We start from the raw sequence: 21,833 nt of genomic DNA, 5'->3' as shown, positions 1-21,833 counted from the left end.
GTACAAATGGACCCTTATTTGGCACTGATTTTAATGGACACTATTTGTTTCTGGGCGGAGATACGGTGAGGACACTGCAACCTTGTGCTGTTGTTTTTCTGTTCATTGTTCATAGTTTTAGTTAGTGTTTTACTTTTATGTTGTTTTCCTGTGATTTTGAAGTATTGTGTGTTCCTGGTTTCTATAGTTGCACTTTGAGTTTTACTTTAGACTTTATTTTGTAGTTTGTTAGTGTTTCCTGTGTTGCTCATGTCACCTCTGTGAATGTGGAACTGTACTGGCCCTCTGGAGTGAGTGTGGAAATATAGTGGCCCTCTGGAGTGAGTGTGGAAATATAGTGGCCCTCTGGAGTGAGTGTGGAAATATAGTGGCCCTCTGGAGCGAGTGTGGAAATATAGTGGCCCTCTGGAGTGAGTGTGGAAATATAGTGGCCCCCTGGAGTGAGTGTGGAAATATAGTGGCCCCCTGGAGTGAGTGTGGAAATATAGTGGCCCTCTGGAGTGAGTGTGGAAATATAGTGGCCCCCTGGAGTGAGTGTGGAAATATGTGGCCCTCTGGAGTGAGTGTGGAAATATAGTGGCCCTCTGGAGTGAGTGTGGAAATATAGTGGCCCTCTGGAGTGAGTGTGGAAATATATAGTGGCCCTCTGGAGTGAGTGTGGAAATATAGTGGCCCCCTGGAGTGAGTGTGGTCAAACTTGCCCACCCCTGTCATACATCAGGTAGCATACCCAGGAACGTGCACACATATAGAAATGGGGGTTTCAGCCCCTGCCCTTTTACCCAAAACAACTGCCCTTTCCAGACCACGAATGTAGCATTTACTACATTAAAGAAAGAAAGAAATGCAAATGCCCTCCTCTCCTTCCCATGCCATGCCGAAAGGCAGCATTCAGGAGAATTGTTAAAAAAAACTGGCACTGGTGAGAGTCAGGTTACAAAGGCCTGTATTAAAAGCATTACAAGTGTGTTTTGTTTTTTTAAAGGTCCACATGAGGCCACATATTTCAGGCCACGGAAGTCACGAGTCACTAAGTGAGTGATGTAAAAAAGAAAAAAAGGAGCGTGCATTATTAAAATAACAATTCGAACAGAGTGAGGTTGTTGTGAGAGAGAGAGAGAGAGAGAGAGTATGTGAATTATTCATAACATGGTCCAGGGCCAGTGGTTTGTCCTCTATAGTCATCCTACTATAAATTTAAGGAACGTCTGTCTGTCTGTCTGTCTGTCTGTCCTTCCGTTCCTTCATTCCTTCATTCCGTCATTCTGTCTCTCCTCGGTGGCTTGAGTAATGGAGCTGAGCATTTCAACACGGACATTATATACCATTATTAGCGTAATATGCAAGACAGTGACGGAGCCCATTTTTGACTCAACGACAAATTGAAGCGTTTTATTTTTTCCTTTTTTCTTCACCGTAATTTAATGGTAAATGGTGCATTTCTCCTCCTGGCAAAGTGTCCTTGAGCAAGATATTGATTGATTGATTGATTGATTGATTGATTGGTAAATGGTAAATAATGCATTTATATAGTGGCGCTTTACATAGATAGTTCAGTGTCTTGATCAAGGACACTTCGACATGTAGACAGGAGGAGGAGCCGGGATTCGAACCGCCTACCCACGGATCATTGGACGACCTGCTCTACCTCTTGAGCCAGTCGCCCAGTGATTGATTGATTGATTGATTGATTGATTGAAATTGACAATTTTATTCACAGTATGTAGAATGGTATACATTTCAATGCAAAAGCTGGATAAATAAAACCAGAAAAAGCACTAAGACTTACATCAGGGTTCTCCATTTTCAATTCATCAGAACATTTAAAGACGTACAAATATATATAAAATGTTATAAATATATATACTAGTTAAAAAAGGAAAAAAAAAGAAAAGAAAAATAATCGTGTACAATATGCAAATAAGGGGGAGGGGGACTTTCAGTTTTGAATTGTAGCCGTCCGTACCCTTTGAGAGCGGTTTTGAAGGAGTCAAGGGATTCATATCTTAATGGCTGTTGGTAGGGCGTTCCACATTTCGGTGGCATAGGAGCAAAATTAATTTAAACATTAAATGTTTAAATTAATTTTGCTCCATGTGCAACCCAGATTCGGCTCCAACAAATTTAGTTGGAGCCGAATCTGGGTTGCACATGGTGTTGTTGAACTCCCTCGTCAACCCTATAATAAGCCATTCCAACCTATCAAAATGAGCGGGGGTGAGGTGGGTTCTGGGAGTTAGGCCAAGTAGAGGCCTGACTAGTTTGTTTTGGGATGACACTGAACCCCCTAACTGCTCCCTATGAGCAGATTGTGGTGCTTTGTGTGGTTTCCTCTGCCATGCAGGTGTGTGACTGTGATACGGTTTCCTCTGCCATGCAGGTGTGTGACTGTGGTACGGTTTCCTCTGCCATGCAGGTGTGTGACTGTGATACGGTTTCCTCTGCCATGCAGGTGTGTGACTGTGGTACGGTTTCCTCTGCCATGCAGGTGTGTGACTGTGATACGGTTTCCTCTGCCATGCAGGTGTGTGACTGTGGTACGGTTTCCTCTGCCATGCAGGTGTGTGACTGTGGTACGGTTTCCTCTGACATGGGTGTGTGACTGTGGTACGGTTTCCTCTGCCATGCAGGTGTGTGACTGTGGTACGGTTTCCTCTGCCATGCAGGTGTGTGACTGTGGTACGGTTTCCTCTGCCATGCAGGTGTGTGACTGTGGTACGGTTTCCTCTGCCATGCAGGTGTGTGACTGTGGTACGGTTTCCTCTGCCATGCAGGTGTGTGACTGTGGTACGGTTTCCTCTGCCATCGGTGTGTGACTGACTGTGGTACGGTTTCCTCTGCCATGCAGGTGTGTGACTGTGGTACGGTTTCCTCTGCCATGCAGGTGTGTGACTGTGGTACGGTTTCCTCTGCCATGCACGTGTGTGACTGTGGTACGGTTTCCTCTGCCATGCAGGTCAGGACCACTACCAGTTGACTATAGTAAGTCTCATGGTCGGGGGGGTAGGACCAAGTCTCATGGGATTTGGGATTTGTTTATAAACATTTGTGATTTGTTTATAAACATTTGTGATTTGTTTATAAACATTTGTGATTTGTTTATAAACATTTTGGGATTTGTTTATAAACATTTGGGATTTGTTTACAAACATTTGGGATTTGTTTATAAACATTTGGGATTTGTAAGTCTCATGGGGGGGGTAGGACCACTTCCAGTTGACCTGTAGTAAGTCTCATGGTCGGGGGGGTAGGACCAAGTCTCATGGGATTTGGGATTTGTTTATAAACATTTTGGTATTTGTTTATAAACATTTGTGATTTGTTTATAAACATTTGTGATTTGTTTATAAACATTTGTGATTTGTTTATAAACATTTTGGGATTTGTTTACAAACATTTGGGATTTGTTTACAAACATTTGGGATTTGTAAGTCTCATGGGGGGGGGGTAGGACCGCAGCAGGTGTGTGACTGTGATACGGTTTCCTCTGCCATGCAGGTGTGTGACTGTGGTACGGTTTCCTCTGCCATGCAGGTGTGTGACTGTGGTACGGTTTCCTCTGCCATGCAGGTGTGTGACTGTGATACGGTTTCCTCTGCCATGCAGGTGTGTGACTGTGGTACGGTTTCCTCTGCCATGCAGGTGTGTGACTGTGGTACGGTTTCCTCTGCCATGCAGGTGTGTGACTGTGGTACGGTTTCCTCTGCCATGCAGGTGTGTGACTGTGATACGGTTTCCTCTGCCATGGGTGTGTGACTGTGGTACGGTTTTCTCTGCCATGCAGGTGTGTGACTGTGGTACGGTTTCCTCTGCCATGCAGGTGTGTGACTGTGATACGGTTTCCTCTGCCATGGGTGTGTGACTGTGGTACGGTTTCCTCTGCCATGCAGGTGTGTGACTGTGGTACGGTTTCCTCTGCCATGCAGGTGTGTGACTGTGATACGGTTTCCTCTGCCATGGGTGTGTGACTGTGGTACGGTTTCTTCTGACATGGGTGTGTGACTGTGATACGGTTTCCTCTGCCATGCAGGTGTGTGACTGTGGTACGGTTTCCTCTGCCATGCAGGTGTGTGACTGTGGTACGGTTTCCTCTGTCATGGGTGTGTGACTGTGGTACGGTTTCCTCTGCCATGCAGGTGTGTGACTGTGGTACGGTTTCCTCTGCCATGCAGGTGTGTGACTGTGGTACGTTTTCCTCTGCCATCGGTGTGTGACTGACTGTGGTACGGTTTCCTCTGCCATGCAGGTGTGTGACTGTGATACGGTTTCCTCTGGCATGCAGGTGTGTGACTGTGGTACGGTTTCCTCTGGCATGCAGGTGTGTGACTGTGGTACGGTTTCCTCTGCCATGCAGGTGTGTGACTGTGGTACGGTTTCCTCTGCCATGCAGGTGTGTGACTGTGGTACGGTTTCCTCTGGCATGCAGGTGTGTGACTGTGGTACGGTTTCCTCTGCCATGCAGGTGTGTGACTGTGGTACGGTTTCCTCTGCCATGCAGGTGTGTGACTGACTGTGGTACGGTTTCCTCTGCCATGCAGGTGTGTGACTGTGATACGGTTTCTTCTGCCATGGGTGTGTGACTGTGGTACGGTTTCTTCTGCCATGGGTGTGTGACTGTGGTACGGTTTCCTCTGCCATGGGTGTGTGACTGTGGTACGGTTTCCTCTGCCATATGGGTGTGCAGACTATGAGGTACATTGTAAAGTGCTTCGGAGAAAAGCGCTATATAAATGCAGTCCATTTATATTCTTTTATGAGCAGTTAATACTGTTGCACTCGCACGCTCTCTCTCTCTCTCTCTCTCTCTCTCTCTCTCTCTCTCTCTCTCTCTCTCTCTGTCGTTTATACATCAAACAGAATGGAATCATTATTCAACAAGTGATGCTATAGTTAACTGTGTTATGGGCTCAGATGTTTTATGCGGAAGCCATCAATTCAATGACATTTACTGCATCCTGTGTGTGTGTGTGTGTGTGTGTGTGTGTGTGTGTGTGTGTGTGTGTGTGTGTGTGTGTGTGTGTGTGTGTGTGTGTGTGTGTGTGTGTGTGTGTGTGTGTGTGTGTGTGTGTGTGTGTGTGTGTGTGTGTGTGTGTGTGTGTGTGCGTGCGTGCGCGCCTGAATCAAATTCCCAACTTAAAATAATCATACTTGCTTGCGGCTCTGTAATGGAAAGGCGTTAAAGGGCCACTTCACCCCTTTTTCCACCAGATCTTATGATGTTTAGGACACAAGAAACACTTTCCTGGGGTTTTTATGTTATGTTATGTTTTATGTTATTATAGTTTAGTATTTCAAAAAGCCTCAAAAAGCATTGATCTATTTTTTTTTTACTTTGAGTTTACTGAGTATTTCCAATTTTTCCAACACTTTTACTTCTACTCCACTACATCTTCGCACGCACGCACACACGCACACAGTCACACACACACACACACACACACACACACACACACACACACACACACACACAGTCACACAAACACACACACACACACAGCCTTGTTGTTCTTTCCACACTGGCTTAACACAGCTATGTGGAGCTCTGCAGTGTGTCCCCTGAGCAGTGGTGGTCAAAAATAGTCTGTACTCAACCTCAGTGTATACTTGATTCAAAGTATACATATTCCTTTTCAAAGTATACATATTCCTGGTCAAAGTATACATACTCCTGGTCAAAGTATACATACTCCTGGTCAAAGTATACATACTCCTGGTCAAAGTATACATACTCCTGGTCAAAGTATACATACTCCTGGTCAAAGTATACATATTCCTGGTCAAAGTATACATACTACTGGTCAAAGTATACATACTCCTGGTCAAAATACATACTCCTGGTCAAAGTATACATATTCCTGGTCAAAGTATACATACCCCTAGTCAACCCCCTACAAACAGTGTGCGGACTACTTCTCCTTCTCCTATACTTATCTTTTTGTTTCAGCAACTGAACGTTTTTTTTTTTGTAGATGTGCATACTTTCCTCTGGATTCCGGCGGTATTGAGTTCACAACAACTTCACTCTAGGTCGTGAAACGTGTGCGAAGCAAGCTTCTTCCATGTGGTGGAGTCGGGTTAACCTTTTTTTACCCAGTCTCCTGTCAGGAGCATGACACTATTTCTATCTTGGAAACAGAGTGGGTTGAAAGTAAAAGTGCTTTGTTACCTTCCCACCAGCACTGCCCCCCTGAGCATGTGGCCCCTAAAGTGTGTTACCTTCCCACCAGCACTGATCATGTGGCCCCTACAGTGTGTTACCTTCCCACCAGCACTGAGCATGTGGCCCCTACAGTGTGTTACCTTCCCACCAGCACTAAGCATGTGGCCCCTACAGTGTGTTACCTTCCCACCAGCACTGAGCATGTGGCCCCTACAGTGTGTTACCTTCCCACCAGCACTGCCCCCCTGAGCATGTGGCCCCTACAGTGTGTTACCTTCCCACCAGCACTGCCCCCCTGAGCATGTGGCCCCTATACAGCTGCATGCTGGGAACGTTGGTTGGCCCTCCTGGACATTCCGGTCAGTGCCGAAGCCCCATGTCCGCGCGGCGCGCGTGCATGGGATTGGCGTGCGCATAACACAATCAAGGACAACACTTTTTGCGTTAGGCTCCCTGACGCTGGATCTGCTATTTTTTGAGTCACCGAGTGGTCAAGAAACTGTTGACCACTCGACCAAAAACACTATAGCTGGGGGTTTCCTGTGTGGCTTTACATTGAAATTGGTGACCTATATGAGTACGGTTTCGACAGAAGCAACAGCTGTATTTGAAATAGTCTCTCTCACACATCAGGCCCATGCAAGCTGCGGACCCTGGAGCTTAAAGGATAATTCCATGCTAGAAGGCTTTCTTACCTTTATTTGTAGTTGTTACGTCCCCACCAAAGAGGTCCAGGTGTTATTTTGTGCAAAAGTGCATTATTGGATATTTCCCCAATAAATTAGATTTATATTAGGGTTTTGTGCTAATTCGCTTATTTCCATCGAAATAAGTAGTAAAGTGTGCCGCTTGGGATACTAGTTACATTATGAAGAGAGGATATATACAATTTATTTTTTATTTTTGAGCGATGGTAATAAGCAAATTAGCACAACACCCCAATGCCCCATTAAATTAAATTAAATTCAATGCAATTCAATTCAATTCATTGAGGGCTTATGGTCGGGGAAACGCAGCATGCCACGCAGCGCTCGGAAATCAGCTGAAGCACTGTCTGTGGTCGTTGAGTGATCGCTCAGAGAGGTCAGGGGACTGAAGCACTGTCTGTGGTCGTTGAGTGATCGCTCAGAGAGGTCAGGGGACTGAAGCACTGTCTGTGGTCGTTGAGTGATCGCTCAGAGAGGTCAGGGGACTGAAGCACTGTCTGTGGTCGTTGAGTGATCGCTCAGAGAGGTCAGGGGACTGAAGCACTGTCTGTGGTCGTTGAGTGATCGCTCAGAGAGGTCAGGGGACTGAAGCACTGTCTGTGGTCGTTGAGTGACCGCTCAGAGAGGTCAGGGGACTGAAGCACTGTCTGTGGTCGTTGAGTGACCGCTCAGAGAGGTCAGGGGACTGAAGCACTGTCTGTGGTCGTTGAGTGAACGCTCAAGAGAGGTCAGGGGACTGAAGCACTGTCTGTGGTCGTTGAGTGACCGCTCAGAGAGGTCAGGGGACTGAAGCACTGTTTGTGGTCGTTGAGTGACCGTTCAGAGAGGTCAGGGGACTGACGCACTGTCTGTGGTCGTTGAGTGACCGTTCAGAGAGGTCAGGGGACTGACGCACTGTCTGTGGTCGTTGAGTGACCGTTCAGAGAGGTCAGGGGACTGACGCACTGTCTGTGGTTGTTGAGTGACCGTTCAGAGAGGTCAGGGGACTGACGCACTGGCTGTGGTCGTTGAGTGACCGCTCAGAGAGGTCAGGGGACTGAAGCACTGTCTGTGGTCGTTGAGTGACCGTTCAGAGAGGTCAGGGGACTGACGCACTGTCTGTGGTCGTTGAGTGACCGTTCAGAGAGGTCAGGGGACTGACGCACTGTCTGTGGTCGTTGAGTGACCGTTCAGAGAGGTCAGGGGACTGACGCACTGTCTGTGGTCGTTGAGTGACCGTTCAGAGAGGTCAGGGGACTGACGCACTGTCTGTGGTTGTTAAGTGACCGTTCAGAGAGGTCAGGGGACTGACGCACTGTCTGTGGTCGTTGAGTGACCGCTCAGAGAGGTCAGGGGACTGAAGCACTGTCTGTGGTCGTTGAGTGACCGTTCAGAGAGGTCAGGGGACTGACGCACTGTCTGTGGTCGTTGAGTGACCGTTCAGAGAGGTCAGGGGACTGAAGCACTGTCTGTGGTCGTTGAGTGACCGTTCAGAGAGGTCAGGGGACTCCTAGTGACCGCACAGAGATGTCAAGACTCCTAGCCTTGACTTTAACAACCAATATAAGAGCAAATGTTCAAAATGTCATTATACTTTGTGTAGCAAATAATGTAGCATGTGACGTGTCAAACTATAGGGTTTTCATGATTCTGAACCCATTCCAAGCATTGGTTTTGCACAAAAAAAACACTCCTTGGGCTAACTTGGTAAGAAATGTATTCCCAGATTTGACATTATTCTGACAATTTTCCCCTGACTAATCTGAACGGATTTGGTGCAACTATACAGTATAGACTTATACTTAAGTAAATGTACTTAGTTATTTTCCCACCATTGTTTCCGCGGAACCCACTTTGTGAGCCAGTGCTCCATCCAGCTGGCTAGCTATTAGCGCAGCTTGTGTTGCTATTATTATAATGCTATCTAGATGTGGGATTGTCACAGACAGCGCCACTCTGTTGTCACCGCCGTTGCCAGTTGTCATCACTATGCACCTGGCCTCTCCTCCGGCCTAGCTTTGACATTTACGACCCTCGTAAAAAATGATATTGTTGTGTGGAGCGCAGAGCCATAATGGACATTATTAAGCTCCACCACGTTTCCATTCACAGAACTCCTGTCGGACGGTCAAGGCACATAGCAACCGGACCGCCGGGCGGTTTGTTGTGCTGTGGACAGCAACAAAGTACATTTAGTCTGCTTGAGTAAAAACTTACATTAAGTATACATTTTGGAAGAATTATGGCTTTAACTCAGCTGAATTTCAAAGATAAATATTGTACTTTTGCCTCCACTATAGGAAGGGACCCCATGGGGACTCAAATGTACAAAAATAATTATACCCACTTAAGCCCTTTTCTTTTTTTTAACGGTGTACAATCTGTAAATTCACAATGTGTTCCATCTGCTATTTTTTAACTACTTTTGAGAAATGCATTACAACTTTTGTCTTCTTGGGACGTCTTGCTTTCCATATATTTAAATGAATCCTGCATCGTAGCTACCTCGGGGGAAATGTCAAAAAGTACAGCAATACAATTGATATAAAAAAAAATATGGAATTTGTACTTTTCTTTTATACTTAAAGCAAATACTAAATGCTTTAACTCAAGCTCTTAACGTTGCGTGACAGACTTCATTGTTTTGTCTAGAGAGGACCATTGATAGATCCATTGTTCTAGAGAGGAACATTGATAGATCCATTGTTCTGTCTAGAGAGGACCATTGATAGATCCATTGTTCTAGAGAGGAACATTGATAGATCCATTGTTCTGTCTAGAGAGGACCATTGATAGATCCATTGTTCTGTCTAGAGAGGAACATTGATAGATCCATTGTTCTGTCTAGAGAGGAACATTGATAGATCCATTGTTCTAGAGAGGAACATTGATAGATCCATTGTTCTGTCTAGAGAGGACCATTGATAGATCCATTGTTCTGTCTAGAGAGGAACATTGATAGATCCATTGTTCTGTCTAGAGAGGAACATTGATAGATCCATTGTTCTGTCTAGAGAGGAACATTGATAGATCCATTGTTCTGTCTAGAGAGGAACATTGATAGATCCATTGTTCTGTCTAGAGAGGAACATTGATAGATCCATTGTTCTGTCTAGAGAGGAACATTGATAGATCCATTGTTCTGTCTAGAGAGGAACATTGATAGATCCATTGTTCTGTCTAGAGAGGAACATTGATAGATCCATTGTTCTGTCTAGAGAGGACCATTGATAGATCCATTGTTCTGTCTAGAGAGGAACATTGATAGATCCATTGTTCTGTCTAGAGAGGAACATTGATAGATCCATTGTTCTGTCTAGAGAGGAACATTGATAGATCCATTGTTCTGTCTAGAGAGGAACATTGATAGATCCATTGTTCTGTCTAGAGAGGAACATTGATAGATCCATTGTTCTGTCTAGAGAGGAACATTGATAGATCCATTGGTCTGTCTAGAGAGGAACATTGATAGATCCATTGTTCTGTCTAGAGAGGACCATTGATAGATCCATTGTTGTCTAGAGAGGACCATTGATAGATCCATACACACAGCGTTTCCATTGGCAGGGAGGAATGCTCTTTGGCAGCCGAGACGCGTAGCAACCCCGGGCCAGTTTGTTGCTCATAATAACAACAACTGATATATCATAACGACATGACCTTCACATACCGTTAAATATGACACAGAGCTCTGCAAATCTCTCTGATCCAGGAAGCACTGAGTTTCCCAACCGCTAGTGCAGTGCTTCTCAACCAGTGGCCCGGGGACCACCTAGTGGTGGTTCTTGAGGGGGTTCCAGGTGGTCCCCTGCAGCTAAATGATGGAGTGTTGGTAACCAAATGGACCCTTATAGGTCTCTATAACTCTTGAGAGTTAACTCTTGTTAAACATCTGCATTACTTAACCCATTCTGAACGGGAACCCATTTCGATGTTGGCATCATGTTATGCTTTAGCTATTGAAAAATAGCAGATCTACAAGCTCATAGCGCGCCACCGAGTGGCGCGCTATGAGCTTGTAGGTCTGCTATTTTTGAAAAATCGAAGAACGACTGACATTTTTAGAATCTGATCTCAGGTCAGAATGGGTTAATCAGACCAGTGTGTGTCCACAGTGGAAACCTCGTATGAATCTGATCTCAGGTCAGAATGGGTTAATGTAAGAAGTCTACACTGCAGCCTCAGCGACCGTACAGGCGTGTGCAAAGGCTAAACTTAAGTAACTTATAGCATTTTATGACACGTTATAGTTTCCACTGTTAGTTTCTTAGCTTACAAACAGTATATGATTCACGATGACTGTTTTTTTATGTATTTTTCCAATGGAGTTAAGAGGTTTTGTCCAATGTGTTTTTTACTATACTTTCCATTGGTTAAGTATTTTTGAAACAACACACAGACGTAAAGGGAGTTCAATAAGCACTGATTTATGGGGGGGAAAAAATCTAAAACGTCAAAAATGGAGTCATGAGGTTTCCTCCCGACAGCAACGATATATAAAAGCATGTAAATGTGCGTGTCTCTCCACAGTACCGCGTGGGCCAGCTGTACATGATTTAAATGTGGGTGTCTCTCCACAGTACCGCGTGGGCCAGCTGTACATGATTTAAATGTGTGTGTCTCTCCACAGTACCGCGTGGGCCAGCTGTACATGATCATGTAAATGTGCGTGTGTCTCTCCACAGTACCGCGTGGGCCAGCTGTACATGATTTAAATGTGCGTGTCTCTCCACAGTACCGCGTGGGCCAGCTGTACATGATCATGTAAATGTGTGTGTCTCTCCACAGTACCGCGTGGGCCAGCTGTACATGATCAGCAAACACAGCCACGAGCAGAGCGACCGCGGCGAAGGCGTGGAGGTGGTCCAGAACGAGCCCTACGAGGACCCAATGCACGGCCCGGGACAGTTCACCGAGAAACGGGTCTACCTCAACAAGTACGCACACACACACACACACACACACACACACACACACACGCACGGCCCGGGACAGTTCACCGAGAAACGGATCTACCTCAACAAGCATGCACACACTCACACACTCACACAGACACACACACACACACACACACACGGCCCGTGTTTTCCATTAACTCATTTTCTACAAGCTCATAGCGTGCCACCGAGTGGCGCGCTACAAGCTTGTAAGTCTGCTATTTTTGCAAACTCGTTAAAATGTGGAGCAAATAAATCATTGAATATATATTTCAGAGCGAACATTTTTAACTAAAATATTGGCTTCTGGGGGGGGGTCCCTCATGGAACTACATATTTTGAGATGGCCCAATCATTCTGGGGGTCCTTGACATGAAAAAGGTTGAGCACCACTGACATTTTTTTAATCGACCTCAGTCCAAAATAGGTTAAACTGTCCTTTTCTGTCACTGATGACTTCTTCTAGTTTCCCTGTTTTTCAGCAAACTGACGTTTTATTTCACGGATGGTTTCTCTCTCTGTGTGTTTCTCAGTAAACTTCCTAGCTGGGCGAGAGCTGTGGTCCCTAAAATCTTCTATGTGACGGAGAAGGCTTGGAACTACTATCCATATACGGTTACTGGTAAAATATACCATTCATATATCCATAATATACGGTTACTGGTCAAATATGCCATTCATATATCCATAATATACTGTTATTGGTCAAATATACCATTCATATATCCATATATAGCTCTTACTGATAAAATGTGACCAGATTTGACTGAGAGACTGCCATCGCGCAAATTCCAGCTTTTCACCAGAGGAGAAAAACCTTTTTTAATTATTATTTTCCAAAATGAGTTTATAGCACAGGCAGACTCTTCATATACTAGAGCATGTCTGAAATAAGTGTCAGAGCTATGTAAATATGAAATAAATGCTTAAACATGCAGAGCACAGAAGTGAACCTTTCAAGCCTGTTTTCTCAACTCGCTGTTTTCTGCAAGACATTACTCTATAAGCCAAAACTGGTGGGCCAAACTGAACCAATATGTCAATTTGAAGCTATGATTCCCTGCTTTCATATGACATGAAAAAAACGAAAATTCAAAAAGATCCAATGGCAGTCCCTCAGTCAAATGTACAGGCTCGACAAGCCAAAAGCTTATTGTTACTCGGGTCTCGATAAATGCTGAACCGGGTTTGAAATGGACCCGATTTTCGGGCTCCATCCCTAAGTAGGAGTGGAACCAAATGGACCCGTATAGGGGTCCATTTGGTTCCATTTGAACACTCCCATGCAGAGTTACAGACCTGTTATATAGTCATCCATGGGCTAGCTCTTCATGCGTTTCTGGTGTCGGCTCATTTTCGCATGTCCGTGGCAACAATTTAATTTTGACAGCATGGCTCTTTGGGTGTTTTCTGTCCTCTGGTTCATGTAGCCTACTGTGATGTAGGCTTATGATTATTCTGATGTTTCTCTCCCCCTCTCTCTCTCTCTCTCTCTCTCTCTCTCTCTCTCTCTCTCTCTCTCTCACTCTCACTCTCACTCTCACTCTCACTCTCACTCTCACTCTCACTCTTTCTCTTTCTCTCTCTCCATCTGCTGTGCCTGGACAGAATACACAGTAAGTATTTTCACAAAAAGAAAATTGTCCGCAGCACCGCACACACACACACACACACACACACACACACACACACACATACACGCGTGCACGGGCACACGCACGGACACGAACACGCACGCACACGCACACACACAGTGCCAGGTGTTTATGATAATTGGAAGTGTCTAATCAAAGACCTGCTTAAGAGCCAATGACTAATAATAGCGGAGTGGCTGAGAGCAATACAGTAAGTGCGTGTCTGTCTATGTGCGCGCTCCTGTGCATGTGTGCGTGTGTGGTTACGCACACACACGCATGCACACATGCACATAGCAGCACGTGCTCGTCTGTGAGCCAATGACTGATAGCGGAGTGGCTGGGAGCAATAAAGTAAGAGTGTGCGTGCGTGTGTGTGTGTGTGTGCGTGTGTGTGTGTGTGCGTGTGTGTGTGTGTGTGTGCGTGTGCGTGCGTGCGTGTGGGGATTATAAATGCATGGGGGTGTTGGTGGGGGGGTACTGTAAATCCACACAGGGAGAGAATAATCATTATTACTCCACATAGCAATAGCTCATGTTTATGTAATAGCTCATGTTTATTCATGAGGATCAGCCAGGTCAGGTGACATTGGCCCCTCTTCACACTAAAACCATCAATGTGGGTGGGTGGGTGGGTGGGGGGGGGCAGTCGGTATAGTGCTGTCGCCTCACAGCTAGAAGATCCCGGGTTCGATTCCCGCCGTACTGGGGACGCTGTGGGCGCTGCAGGGGCGTGTTCCCTCCTCCGTACCCGAGGCGGGTTCGGCAAAAGGGCCTTTCTGTGTAGAGTTTAGAGGGCCAAAGGGCCTTTCTGTGTAGAGTTTAGAGGGCGAAGGGGCCTTTCTGTGTAGAGTTTAGAGGGCCAAAGGGCCTTTCTGTGTAGAGTTTAGAGGGCCAAAGGGCCTTTCTGTGTAGAGTTTAGAGGGCCAAAGGGCCTTTCTGTGTAGAGTTTAGAGGGCCAAAGGGCCTTTCCGTGTAGAGTTTAGAGGGCCAAAGGGCCTTTCCGTGTAGAGTTTAGAGGGCCAAAGGGCCTTTCTGTGTAGAGTTTAGAGGGCCAAAGGGCCTTTCTGTGTAGAGTTTAGAGGGCCAAAGGGCCTTTCCGTGTAGAGTTTAGAGGGCGAAGGGGCCTTTCTGTGTAGAGTTTAGAGGGCGAAGGGGCCTTTCTGTGTAGAGTTTAGAGGGCCAAAGGGCCTTTCTGTGTAGAGTTTAGAGGGCGAAGGGGCCTTTCTGTGTAGAGTTTAGAGGGCCAAAGGGCCTTTCTGTGTAGAGTTTAGAGGGCCAAAGGGCCTTTCTGTGTAGAGTTTAGAGGGCGAAGGGGCCTTTCTGTGTAGAGTTTAGAGGGCGAAGGGGCCTTTCTGTGTAGAGTTTAGAGGGCCAAAGGGCCTTTCTGTGTAGAGTTTAGAGGGCCAAAGGGCCTTTCTGTGTAGAGTTTAGAGGGCGAAGGGGCCTTTCTGTGTAGAGTTTAGAGGGCCAAAGGGCCTTTCTGTGTAGAGTTTAGAGGGCCAAAGGGCCTTTCTGTGTAGAGTTTAGAGGGCACACGCACGGACACGAACACGCACGCACACGCACACACACAGTGCCAGGTGTTTATGATAATTGGAAGTGTCTAATCAAAGACCTGCTTAAGAGCCAATGACTAATAATAGCGGAGTGGCTGAGAGCAATACAGTAAGTGCGTGTCTGTCTATGTGCGCGCTCCTGTGCATGTGTGCGTGTGTGGTTACGCACACACACGCATGCACACATGCACATAGCAGCACGTGCTCGTCTGTGAGCCAATGACTGATAGCGGAGTGGCTGGGAGCAATAAAGTAAGAGTGTGCGTGCGTGTGTGTGTGTGTGTGCGTGTGTGTGTGTGTGCGTGTGTGTGTGTGTGTGTGCGTGTGCGTGCGTGTGGGGATTATAAATGCATGGGGGTGTTGGTGGGGGGGTACTGTAAATCCACACAGGGAGAGAATAATCATTATTACTCCACATAGCAATAGCTCATGTTTATGTAATAGCTCATGTTTATTCATGAGGATCAGCCAGGTCAGGTGACATTGGCCCCTCTTCACACTAAAACCATCAATGTGGGTGGGTGGGTGGGTGGGGGGGGGCAGTCGGTATAGTGCTGTCGCCTCACAGCTAGAAGATCCCGGGTTCGATTCCCGCCGTACTGGGGACGCTGTGGGCGCTGCAGGGGCGTGTTCCCTCCTCCGTACCCGAGGCGGGTTCGGCAAAAGGGCCTTTCTGTGTAGAGTTTAGAGGGCCAAAGGGCCTTTCTGTGTAGAGTTTAGAGGGCCAAAGGGCCTTTCTGTGTAGAGTTTAGAGGGCGAAGGGGCCTTTCTGTGTAGAGTTTAGAGGGCCAAAGGGCCTTTCTGTGTAGAGTTTAGAGGGCGAAGGGGCCTTTCTGTGTAGAGTTTAGAGGGCCAAAGGGCCTTTCTGTGTAGAGTTTAGAGGGCCAAAGGGCCTTTCTGTGTAGAGTTTAGAGGGCCAAAGGGCCTTTCTGTGTAGAGTTTAGAGGGCCAAAGGGCCTTTCTGTGTAGAGTTTAGAGGGCCAAAGGGCCTTTCTGTGTAGAGTTTAGAGGGCCAAAGGGCCTTTCCGTGTAGAGTTTAGAGGGCCAAAGGGCCTTTCTGTGTAGAGTTTAGAGGGCCAAAGGGCCTTTCTGTGTAGAGTTTAGAGGGCCAAAGGGCCTTTCCGTGTAGAGTTTAGAGGGCGAAGGGGCCTTTCTGTGTAGAGTTTAGAGGGCGAAGGGGCCTTTCTGTGTAGAATTTGCATATTCTCATGTCCGTGTTGCTGTGTGTTGTGTTCCTACAGTGTTCCTTCCTGCCCAAGTTCTCCATCCACATCGAGTCAAAGTATGAGGACAACAAGGGAAGCAACGACAACGTGAGTGACCTAGGAAAAACTGTCCCCCTCTGGGGCAGTATATAACGACAACGTGAGTGACCTAGGAAAAACTGTCCCCCTCTGGGGCAGTATAACCACAACGTGAGTGACCTAGGAAAAACTGTCCCCCTCTGGGGCAGTATAACGACAACGTGAGTGACCTAGGAAAAACTGTCCCCCTCTGGGGCAGTATAACGACAACGTGAGTGACCTAGGAAAAACTGTCCCCCTCTGGGGTCTGCCGCTGTTATAAGAGAGGCTGTTATCTCCTGTCCACCAGAACGGATGTGTTCCACCGAGATAAACACAATTACAATATTATGCACACGTGCACACACGCGCATACACACATGCATGCACACATGCGCATGCACACGCATGCACACACACACACACACACACACACACCCTCCAGTCATCATCCTACTTGTAACGTTGTTAAAAAGGACCCTCCCACGTTGACTTACACCTTTAGTGACATAACAACGTGCACGCACGCACGCACACACGACTTTCACCACGTGACATGCATAATAAGCTGCTCTTCACTTGATGGAGTTCTGCTCTCATCTCTCTCTCTCTCTCTCTCTCTGAGGGTTATGCAATAGTATAATCTCCATCTGTGGCTGAAGTTATGGACCCACAGCGCCCCTCAGTGGTGGCTTGCAGTGGTTCAATGTTGGGTTTTCACTCAAGCTTTAATCTGGTTTAGAATTAAGAGATATTTTACGAGAAGATGTGCTTTAAGATGTGCTTTACTGGCATTATTGGCACGCCGAGCCCAGTTCTGTATAGGCCTCACAGAATAATATCCTGGTGACAAAATGGCCTTTCTGTGTGGAGTTTACATGTTCTCCCCATGTCCCCTTATAGGGTAGGTACCCTCACATGTTCTCCTCATGTCCCCTATAGGGTAGGTACCCTCACATGTTCTCCCCATGTCCCCTATAGGGTAGGTACCCTCACATGTTCTCCTCATGTCCCCTATAGGGTAGGTACCCTCACATGTTCTCCCCATGTCCCCTATAGGGTAGGTACCCTCACATGTTCTCCTCATGTCCCCTATAGGGTAGGTACCCTCACATGTTCTCCCTGTGTCCCCTAGGGTAGGTACCCTCACATGTTCTCCCCGTGTCCCCTAGGGTAGGTACCCTCACATGTTCTCCCTGTGTCCCCTAGGGTAGGTACCCTCACATGTTCTCCCCGTGTCCCCTAGGGTAGGTACCCTAGGTTCCAAATGGGGCAACTCCCTCTCCTCTCCTCTCCTCTCCTCTCCTCTCCTCTCCTCTCCTCTCCTCTCCTCTCCTCTCCTCTCCCTCATTATAAAATCAGCACATGTTTTTTGATTGCATATTGTTCAGTGTGCCAAAGCACACTGAATGTGAAAGATGTCCTCTCTTCTCCTCAACTTAATTAAAAGCTGTACACACTACTACACACTAAAGGCATGTGCACTTAAGCCTCTCCAGCTGATCCAAAATGCTGCAGCTCGCTTGGTCTTCAACCAGCCAAAATTCTCACATGTCTCCCCCCTGCTCCGCTCCCTCCACTGGCTCCCGGTCGCTGCCCGCACAGAATACAAAACTCTGATGCTGGCATTCAAAGCAACCAAAGGTATGGCTCCCCCATATCTTGCAAGTATGATCGAACCCTACAAACCCTCCCGCTCACTCAGATCAGCCAACGCAGGGAAGCTGGAAGTACCCTCACTAAAAACGCCGGGACAACGCTCCACACGTCCCAAACTCTTCTCCCTTCTGGCTCCAAAACTGTGGAATGCACTTCCCATTGCAGTCAGAACTGCAGCATCACTCCCAATCTTCCGCCGTAGTCTGAAAACCCACCTTTTCAGACTCCATCATGGCCCATAGCACTTACCCCACCCCCTTAGATAGCAATTCTGTAGACTTAGATAGCATTTGATACAGACTTATAGCATGTTATGTAGACAGCATAAGTGCATTGTATGTAGTCATAGCACGTCATAGTACATATGTGTAGCATAGTAGTATAGATGTTTAGCTTATATGTATAGTTTCATTATAGATATTCCACTGTTACTTTCTTAGCTACGCATGTTTCATGATAAATGTCTTTATGTGATGTATTCCCATGCTGTGATGTATTCCCATGCTTTTTGTTCTTGCTTAATGTAAGTCGCTCTGGATTAAGAGCGTCTGCTAAATGCCTAAATTGTAAATTGTAAATTGTAAGGCCTGCCTGCCTGCCTGCCTGCCTGCCATGCCTGCCTGCCTGCCTGCCTGCCTGCCTGCCTGCCTGCCTGCCTGCCTGCCTGCCTGCCTGCCTGCCTGCCTGCCTGCCTGCCTGCCTGCCTGCCTGCATGTCTGTCGCACAGTGGCAGTGACAGGTGTCACACAACAGCTGAGCACAAAGACGGGAGAACATTGTCAACACTATAGAAATCAACATCAGTCACACTAATGTCATATGTCGTGTGTGTGTGTGTGTGTGTGTGTGTGTGTGTGTGTGTGTGTGTGTGTGTGTGTGTCAGATCTTCGGCGTGGAGCCCAGGGAGGAGGAGACTGAGGTGTGTTTCGTGGACATCGCTTACGACGACATCCCAGAACGTCACTACAAGGAGGCAGAGGTCAGGAATTATATATATAAAAAAGTACACAATGCCTCCTCTTACTTCTTCAAGTGTTATCTCAAAGTCATGCACCACCCTTGACACATCCCCCCCCCCCCCCCCCCCCCCCCCCCACCATCTCCACCCACACACACACACAGCCCACAACAAGACTAATGAGTGAGCTAGTTTAATTAGCCGGAGGAGAGCGGTGATTAGTGCGTGCGTGCGTGCGTGCGTGCGTCTTTTAGAACTCTCCCTGAAGCTTCTATAACGAACACACGTCCTAATGCAGTGGTTCCCAAAGTGTCTGTCTCGGCTGTCAAAATGTTGAACCTTTTGACGGACCTATACTTTTCCCCCCCTCCTTTTTCATATCTTTCTGATGCCATAATTCTGATGGTTCCTTCCTTCCTTCCTTCCTTCCTTCCAGGACCTGCGATACTTCAAGTCAGAGAAGACGGAGCGAGGCCTGCTGAAGGAGGACTGGATGGACACCCAGGAGCCCATCATGTGCTCCTACAAGCTGGTCACGGTCAAGTTCGAGGTCTGGGGTCTGCAGACCCGCGTGGAGCAGTTTGTACACAAGGTCAGGACCAAAGGTCTTATTTTAACCCATTTTGACAGATTCTAAAAATGTCTTCTACATCCTGACAGTTATCTGAAAAAGTTGTTTCTATGTTTCTATGTCAGTCGATCTACTATTTGTGTGTGTGTGTGTGTGTGTGTGTGTGTGTGTGTGTGTGTGTGTGTGTGTGTGTGTGTGTGTGTGTGTGTGTGTGTGTGTGTGTGTGTGTGTGTCACTCACATGAATATCACATCCATATGCTCTGTGTCTGTGTGTCACTCACATCCGACTTGCTTTCAGTGGACTGGAAAGTAAATTTATTCAAGTACCCTATACTGTACTCATTTTCTGTGGTATTGTTTTTGTTTGTTTTTACTTCAGTGGAGATACTCTCCACTACTTTTACTTTCGGTATACTTTAAGTATATTTTGATGCCAAAACTATTGTACTTTTTACAGTACTATTAAAGTACAGTTTGAATGCAGGAGTATATCCACATTGCAGTGTTGATGCTTTTCTTCAGTAAAAAGGTTTCCACCACTCTCTCCTCAGGTGATTCGAGATGTTCTTCTGTTAGGACACAGACAGGCCTTCGCCTGGGTGGACGAGTGGATCGGTGAGTTCACTTTGTTTAGTTATGTCTGGGTGGACGAGTGGATCGGTGAGTTCACTAGTTGTTATGTCTGGGTGGACGAGTGGATCGGTGAGTTCACTTTGTTTTGTTATGTCTGGGTGGACGAGTGGATCGGTGAGTTCACTAGTTGTTATGTCTGGGTGGACGAGTGGATCGGTGAGTTCACTTTGTTTTGTTATGTCTGGGTGGACGAGTGGATCGGTGAGTTCACTAGTTGTTATGTCTGGGTGGACGAGTGGATCGGTGAGTTCAGTTTGTTTTGTTATGTCTGGGTGGACGAGTGGATCGGTGAGTTCAGTTTGTTTTGTTATGTCTGGGTTCACATCAGGACATTGTAATGATCATTATAATAATGCATCCATCTCCCAGACGACTCCCTCCCCAGACACAGTTCAGTTTGAATCAATGTATCATAAAGACAAATCCTCTCTCTCACACTAATGGCAGTGTGCCAGTGGTCAGGTCACCCTTCACTGTGCCAATGTTGGCACCCGTTCCTATGAGGTTGCTTACCCCCTGTTCTGCTCTCCGTGCAGACATGAGCATGGAGGAGGTGAGGGAGTACGAGCGTGCCTCCCAGGAGGCCACCAACCTGCTGATCGGACCCTTCCCCCCGTCCATCTCCATCACGGAGATGCCGCTGGCGGCCCCGTCGCCCCAGCGGGGCGGCGCCGGGCACCACAGCAGCGCCCCGTCCACGCCCATGGCCACCGAGGCGCCCGACGACCTCCTGGGTCTGCCCGCCGCGCAGCCCAAGGCCGCCCGGCTCCGCAAGAAGTCCGCCCCGGAGACCCTGACCCTGCCCGACCCGCAGGCCGCGGCGGGCGGCCGCAGGAACTCTTCGGCGGGGGGCTTCTTCAGCATGTTCTCCTGGACCGCCGCTAGCCCCCCGGACCCCCCGGCCCAGCCGGAATGACGAGGGACTGCTTTATATATACGTAGGGGCATAATGGGACGATATGGGAGCCTCACGATACGATGTCTGTGGTTTATATGTAGGGGCATATGGGACGGTATGGGAGCCTCACAATGTCTGTGGTTTATATGTAGGGGCATAAGGGACGATATGGGAGCCTCATGATACGATGTCTGTGGTTTATATGTAGGGGCATGGGACGATATGGGAGCCTCACAATACGATGTCTGTGGTTTATATGTAGGGGCATAAGGGACGATATGGGAGCCTCACCATACGATGTCTGTGGTTTATATGTAGGGGCATATGGGACGGTATGGGAGCCTCACAATACGATGTCTGTGGTTTATATGTAGGGGCATAAGGGACGATATGGGAGCCTCATGATACGATGTCTGTGGTTTATATGTAGGGCCATAATGGGACGATATGGGAGCCTCATGATACGATGTCTGTGGCGATGTTAGGCCCTCGGTATATTCTAAATGTTGCGATATTGCGATATTCAATATATTGCGAGAGATCTATTTCATCAATGATAATATCACGATATCTGTAACTGAAAATGAAGAAGAAAAACAAAATGACATAAAAGGCAAAAATCTGGAATTGCGTATTTATTCCAAAAGATCCTTTGTGTCACAAACTGACCAATAAGTCAAAAACAACTTGTCTGTCCACAACAATGGGCAGCCTATACTACTACTAGTACTAACTAATAGATATCACAATATTGGGAGGACGATACAATATATATATATATATATATTGCGGGAGGAAGTATCGCGATATATCACGATATCGATATATTGACACACCCATATTCATACGGGGG

At 47.0% G+C, this 21,833-nt stretch overlaps 1 protein-coding gene across 1 annotated transcript in view; it reads left to right on the top strand.

Moving 5' to 3' along the window:
• Positions 1-21,047, top strand: part of LOC308323210 (cytoplasmic phosphatidylinositol transfer protein 1-like) — a gene marked incomplete at its 5' end in the record, with an annotated part of 42,413 nt that extends 21,366 nt beyond the window's left edge. The window contains 8 exons of the mRNA XM_080774885.1: positions 11,635-11,783; positions 12,317-12,405; positions 13,392-13,399; positions 16,218-16,289; positions 18,802-18,897; positions 19,313-19,468; positions 20,001-20,064; positions 20,619-21,047. Coding sequence (XP_080631011.1) covers positions 11,635-11,783; positions 12,317-12,405; positions 13,392-13,399; positions 16,218-16,289; positions 18,802-18,897; positions 19,313-19,468; positions 20,001-20,064; positions 20,619-20,998 — 1,014 coding nt within the window. The 3' untranslated portion in view covers positions 20,999-21,047. The remainder of the gene's footprint in view (positions 1-11,634; positions 11,784-12,316; positions 12,406-13,391; positions 13,400-16,217; positions 16,290-18,801; positions 18,898-19,312; positions 19,469-20,000; positions 20,065-20,618) is intronic.
• Between the last annotated feature and the right edge of the window lie 786 nt (positions 21,048-21,833).

Source organism: Protomyctophum bolini (assembly GCF_963924005.1).
Source record: "Protomyctophum bolini genome assembly, chromosome: 11".
Taxonomy (NCBI): Eukaryota; Metazoa; Chordata; class Actinopteri; order Myctophiformes; family Myctophidae; genus Protomyctophum; species Protomyctophum bolini.
Note: the sequence above shows the minus strand (reverse complement) of the source record. Positions and strands in the feature narration are given on the sequence as shown.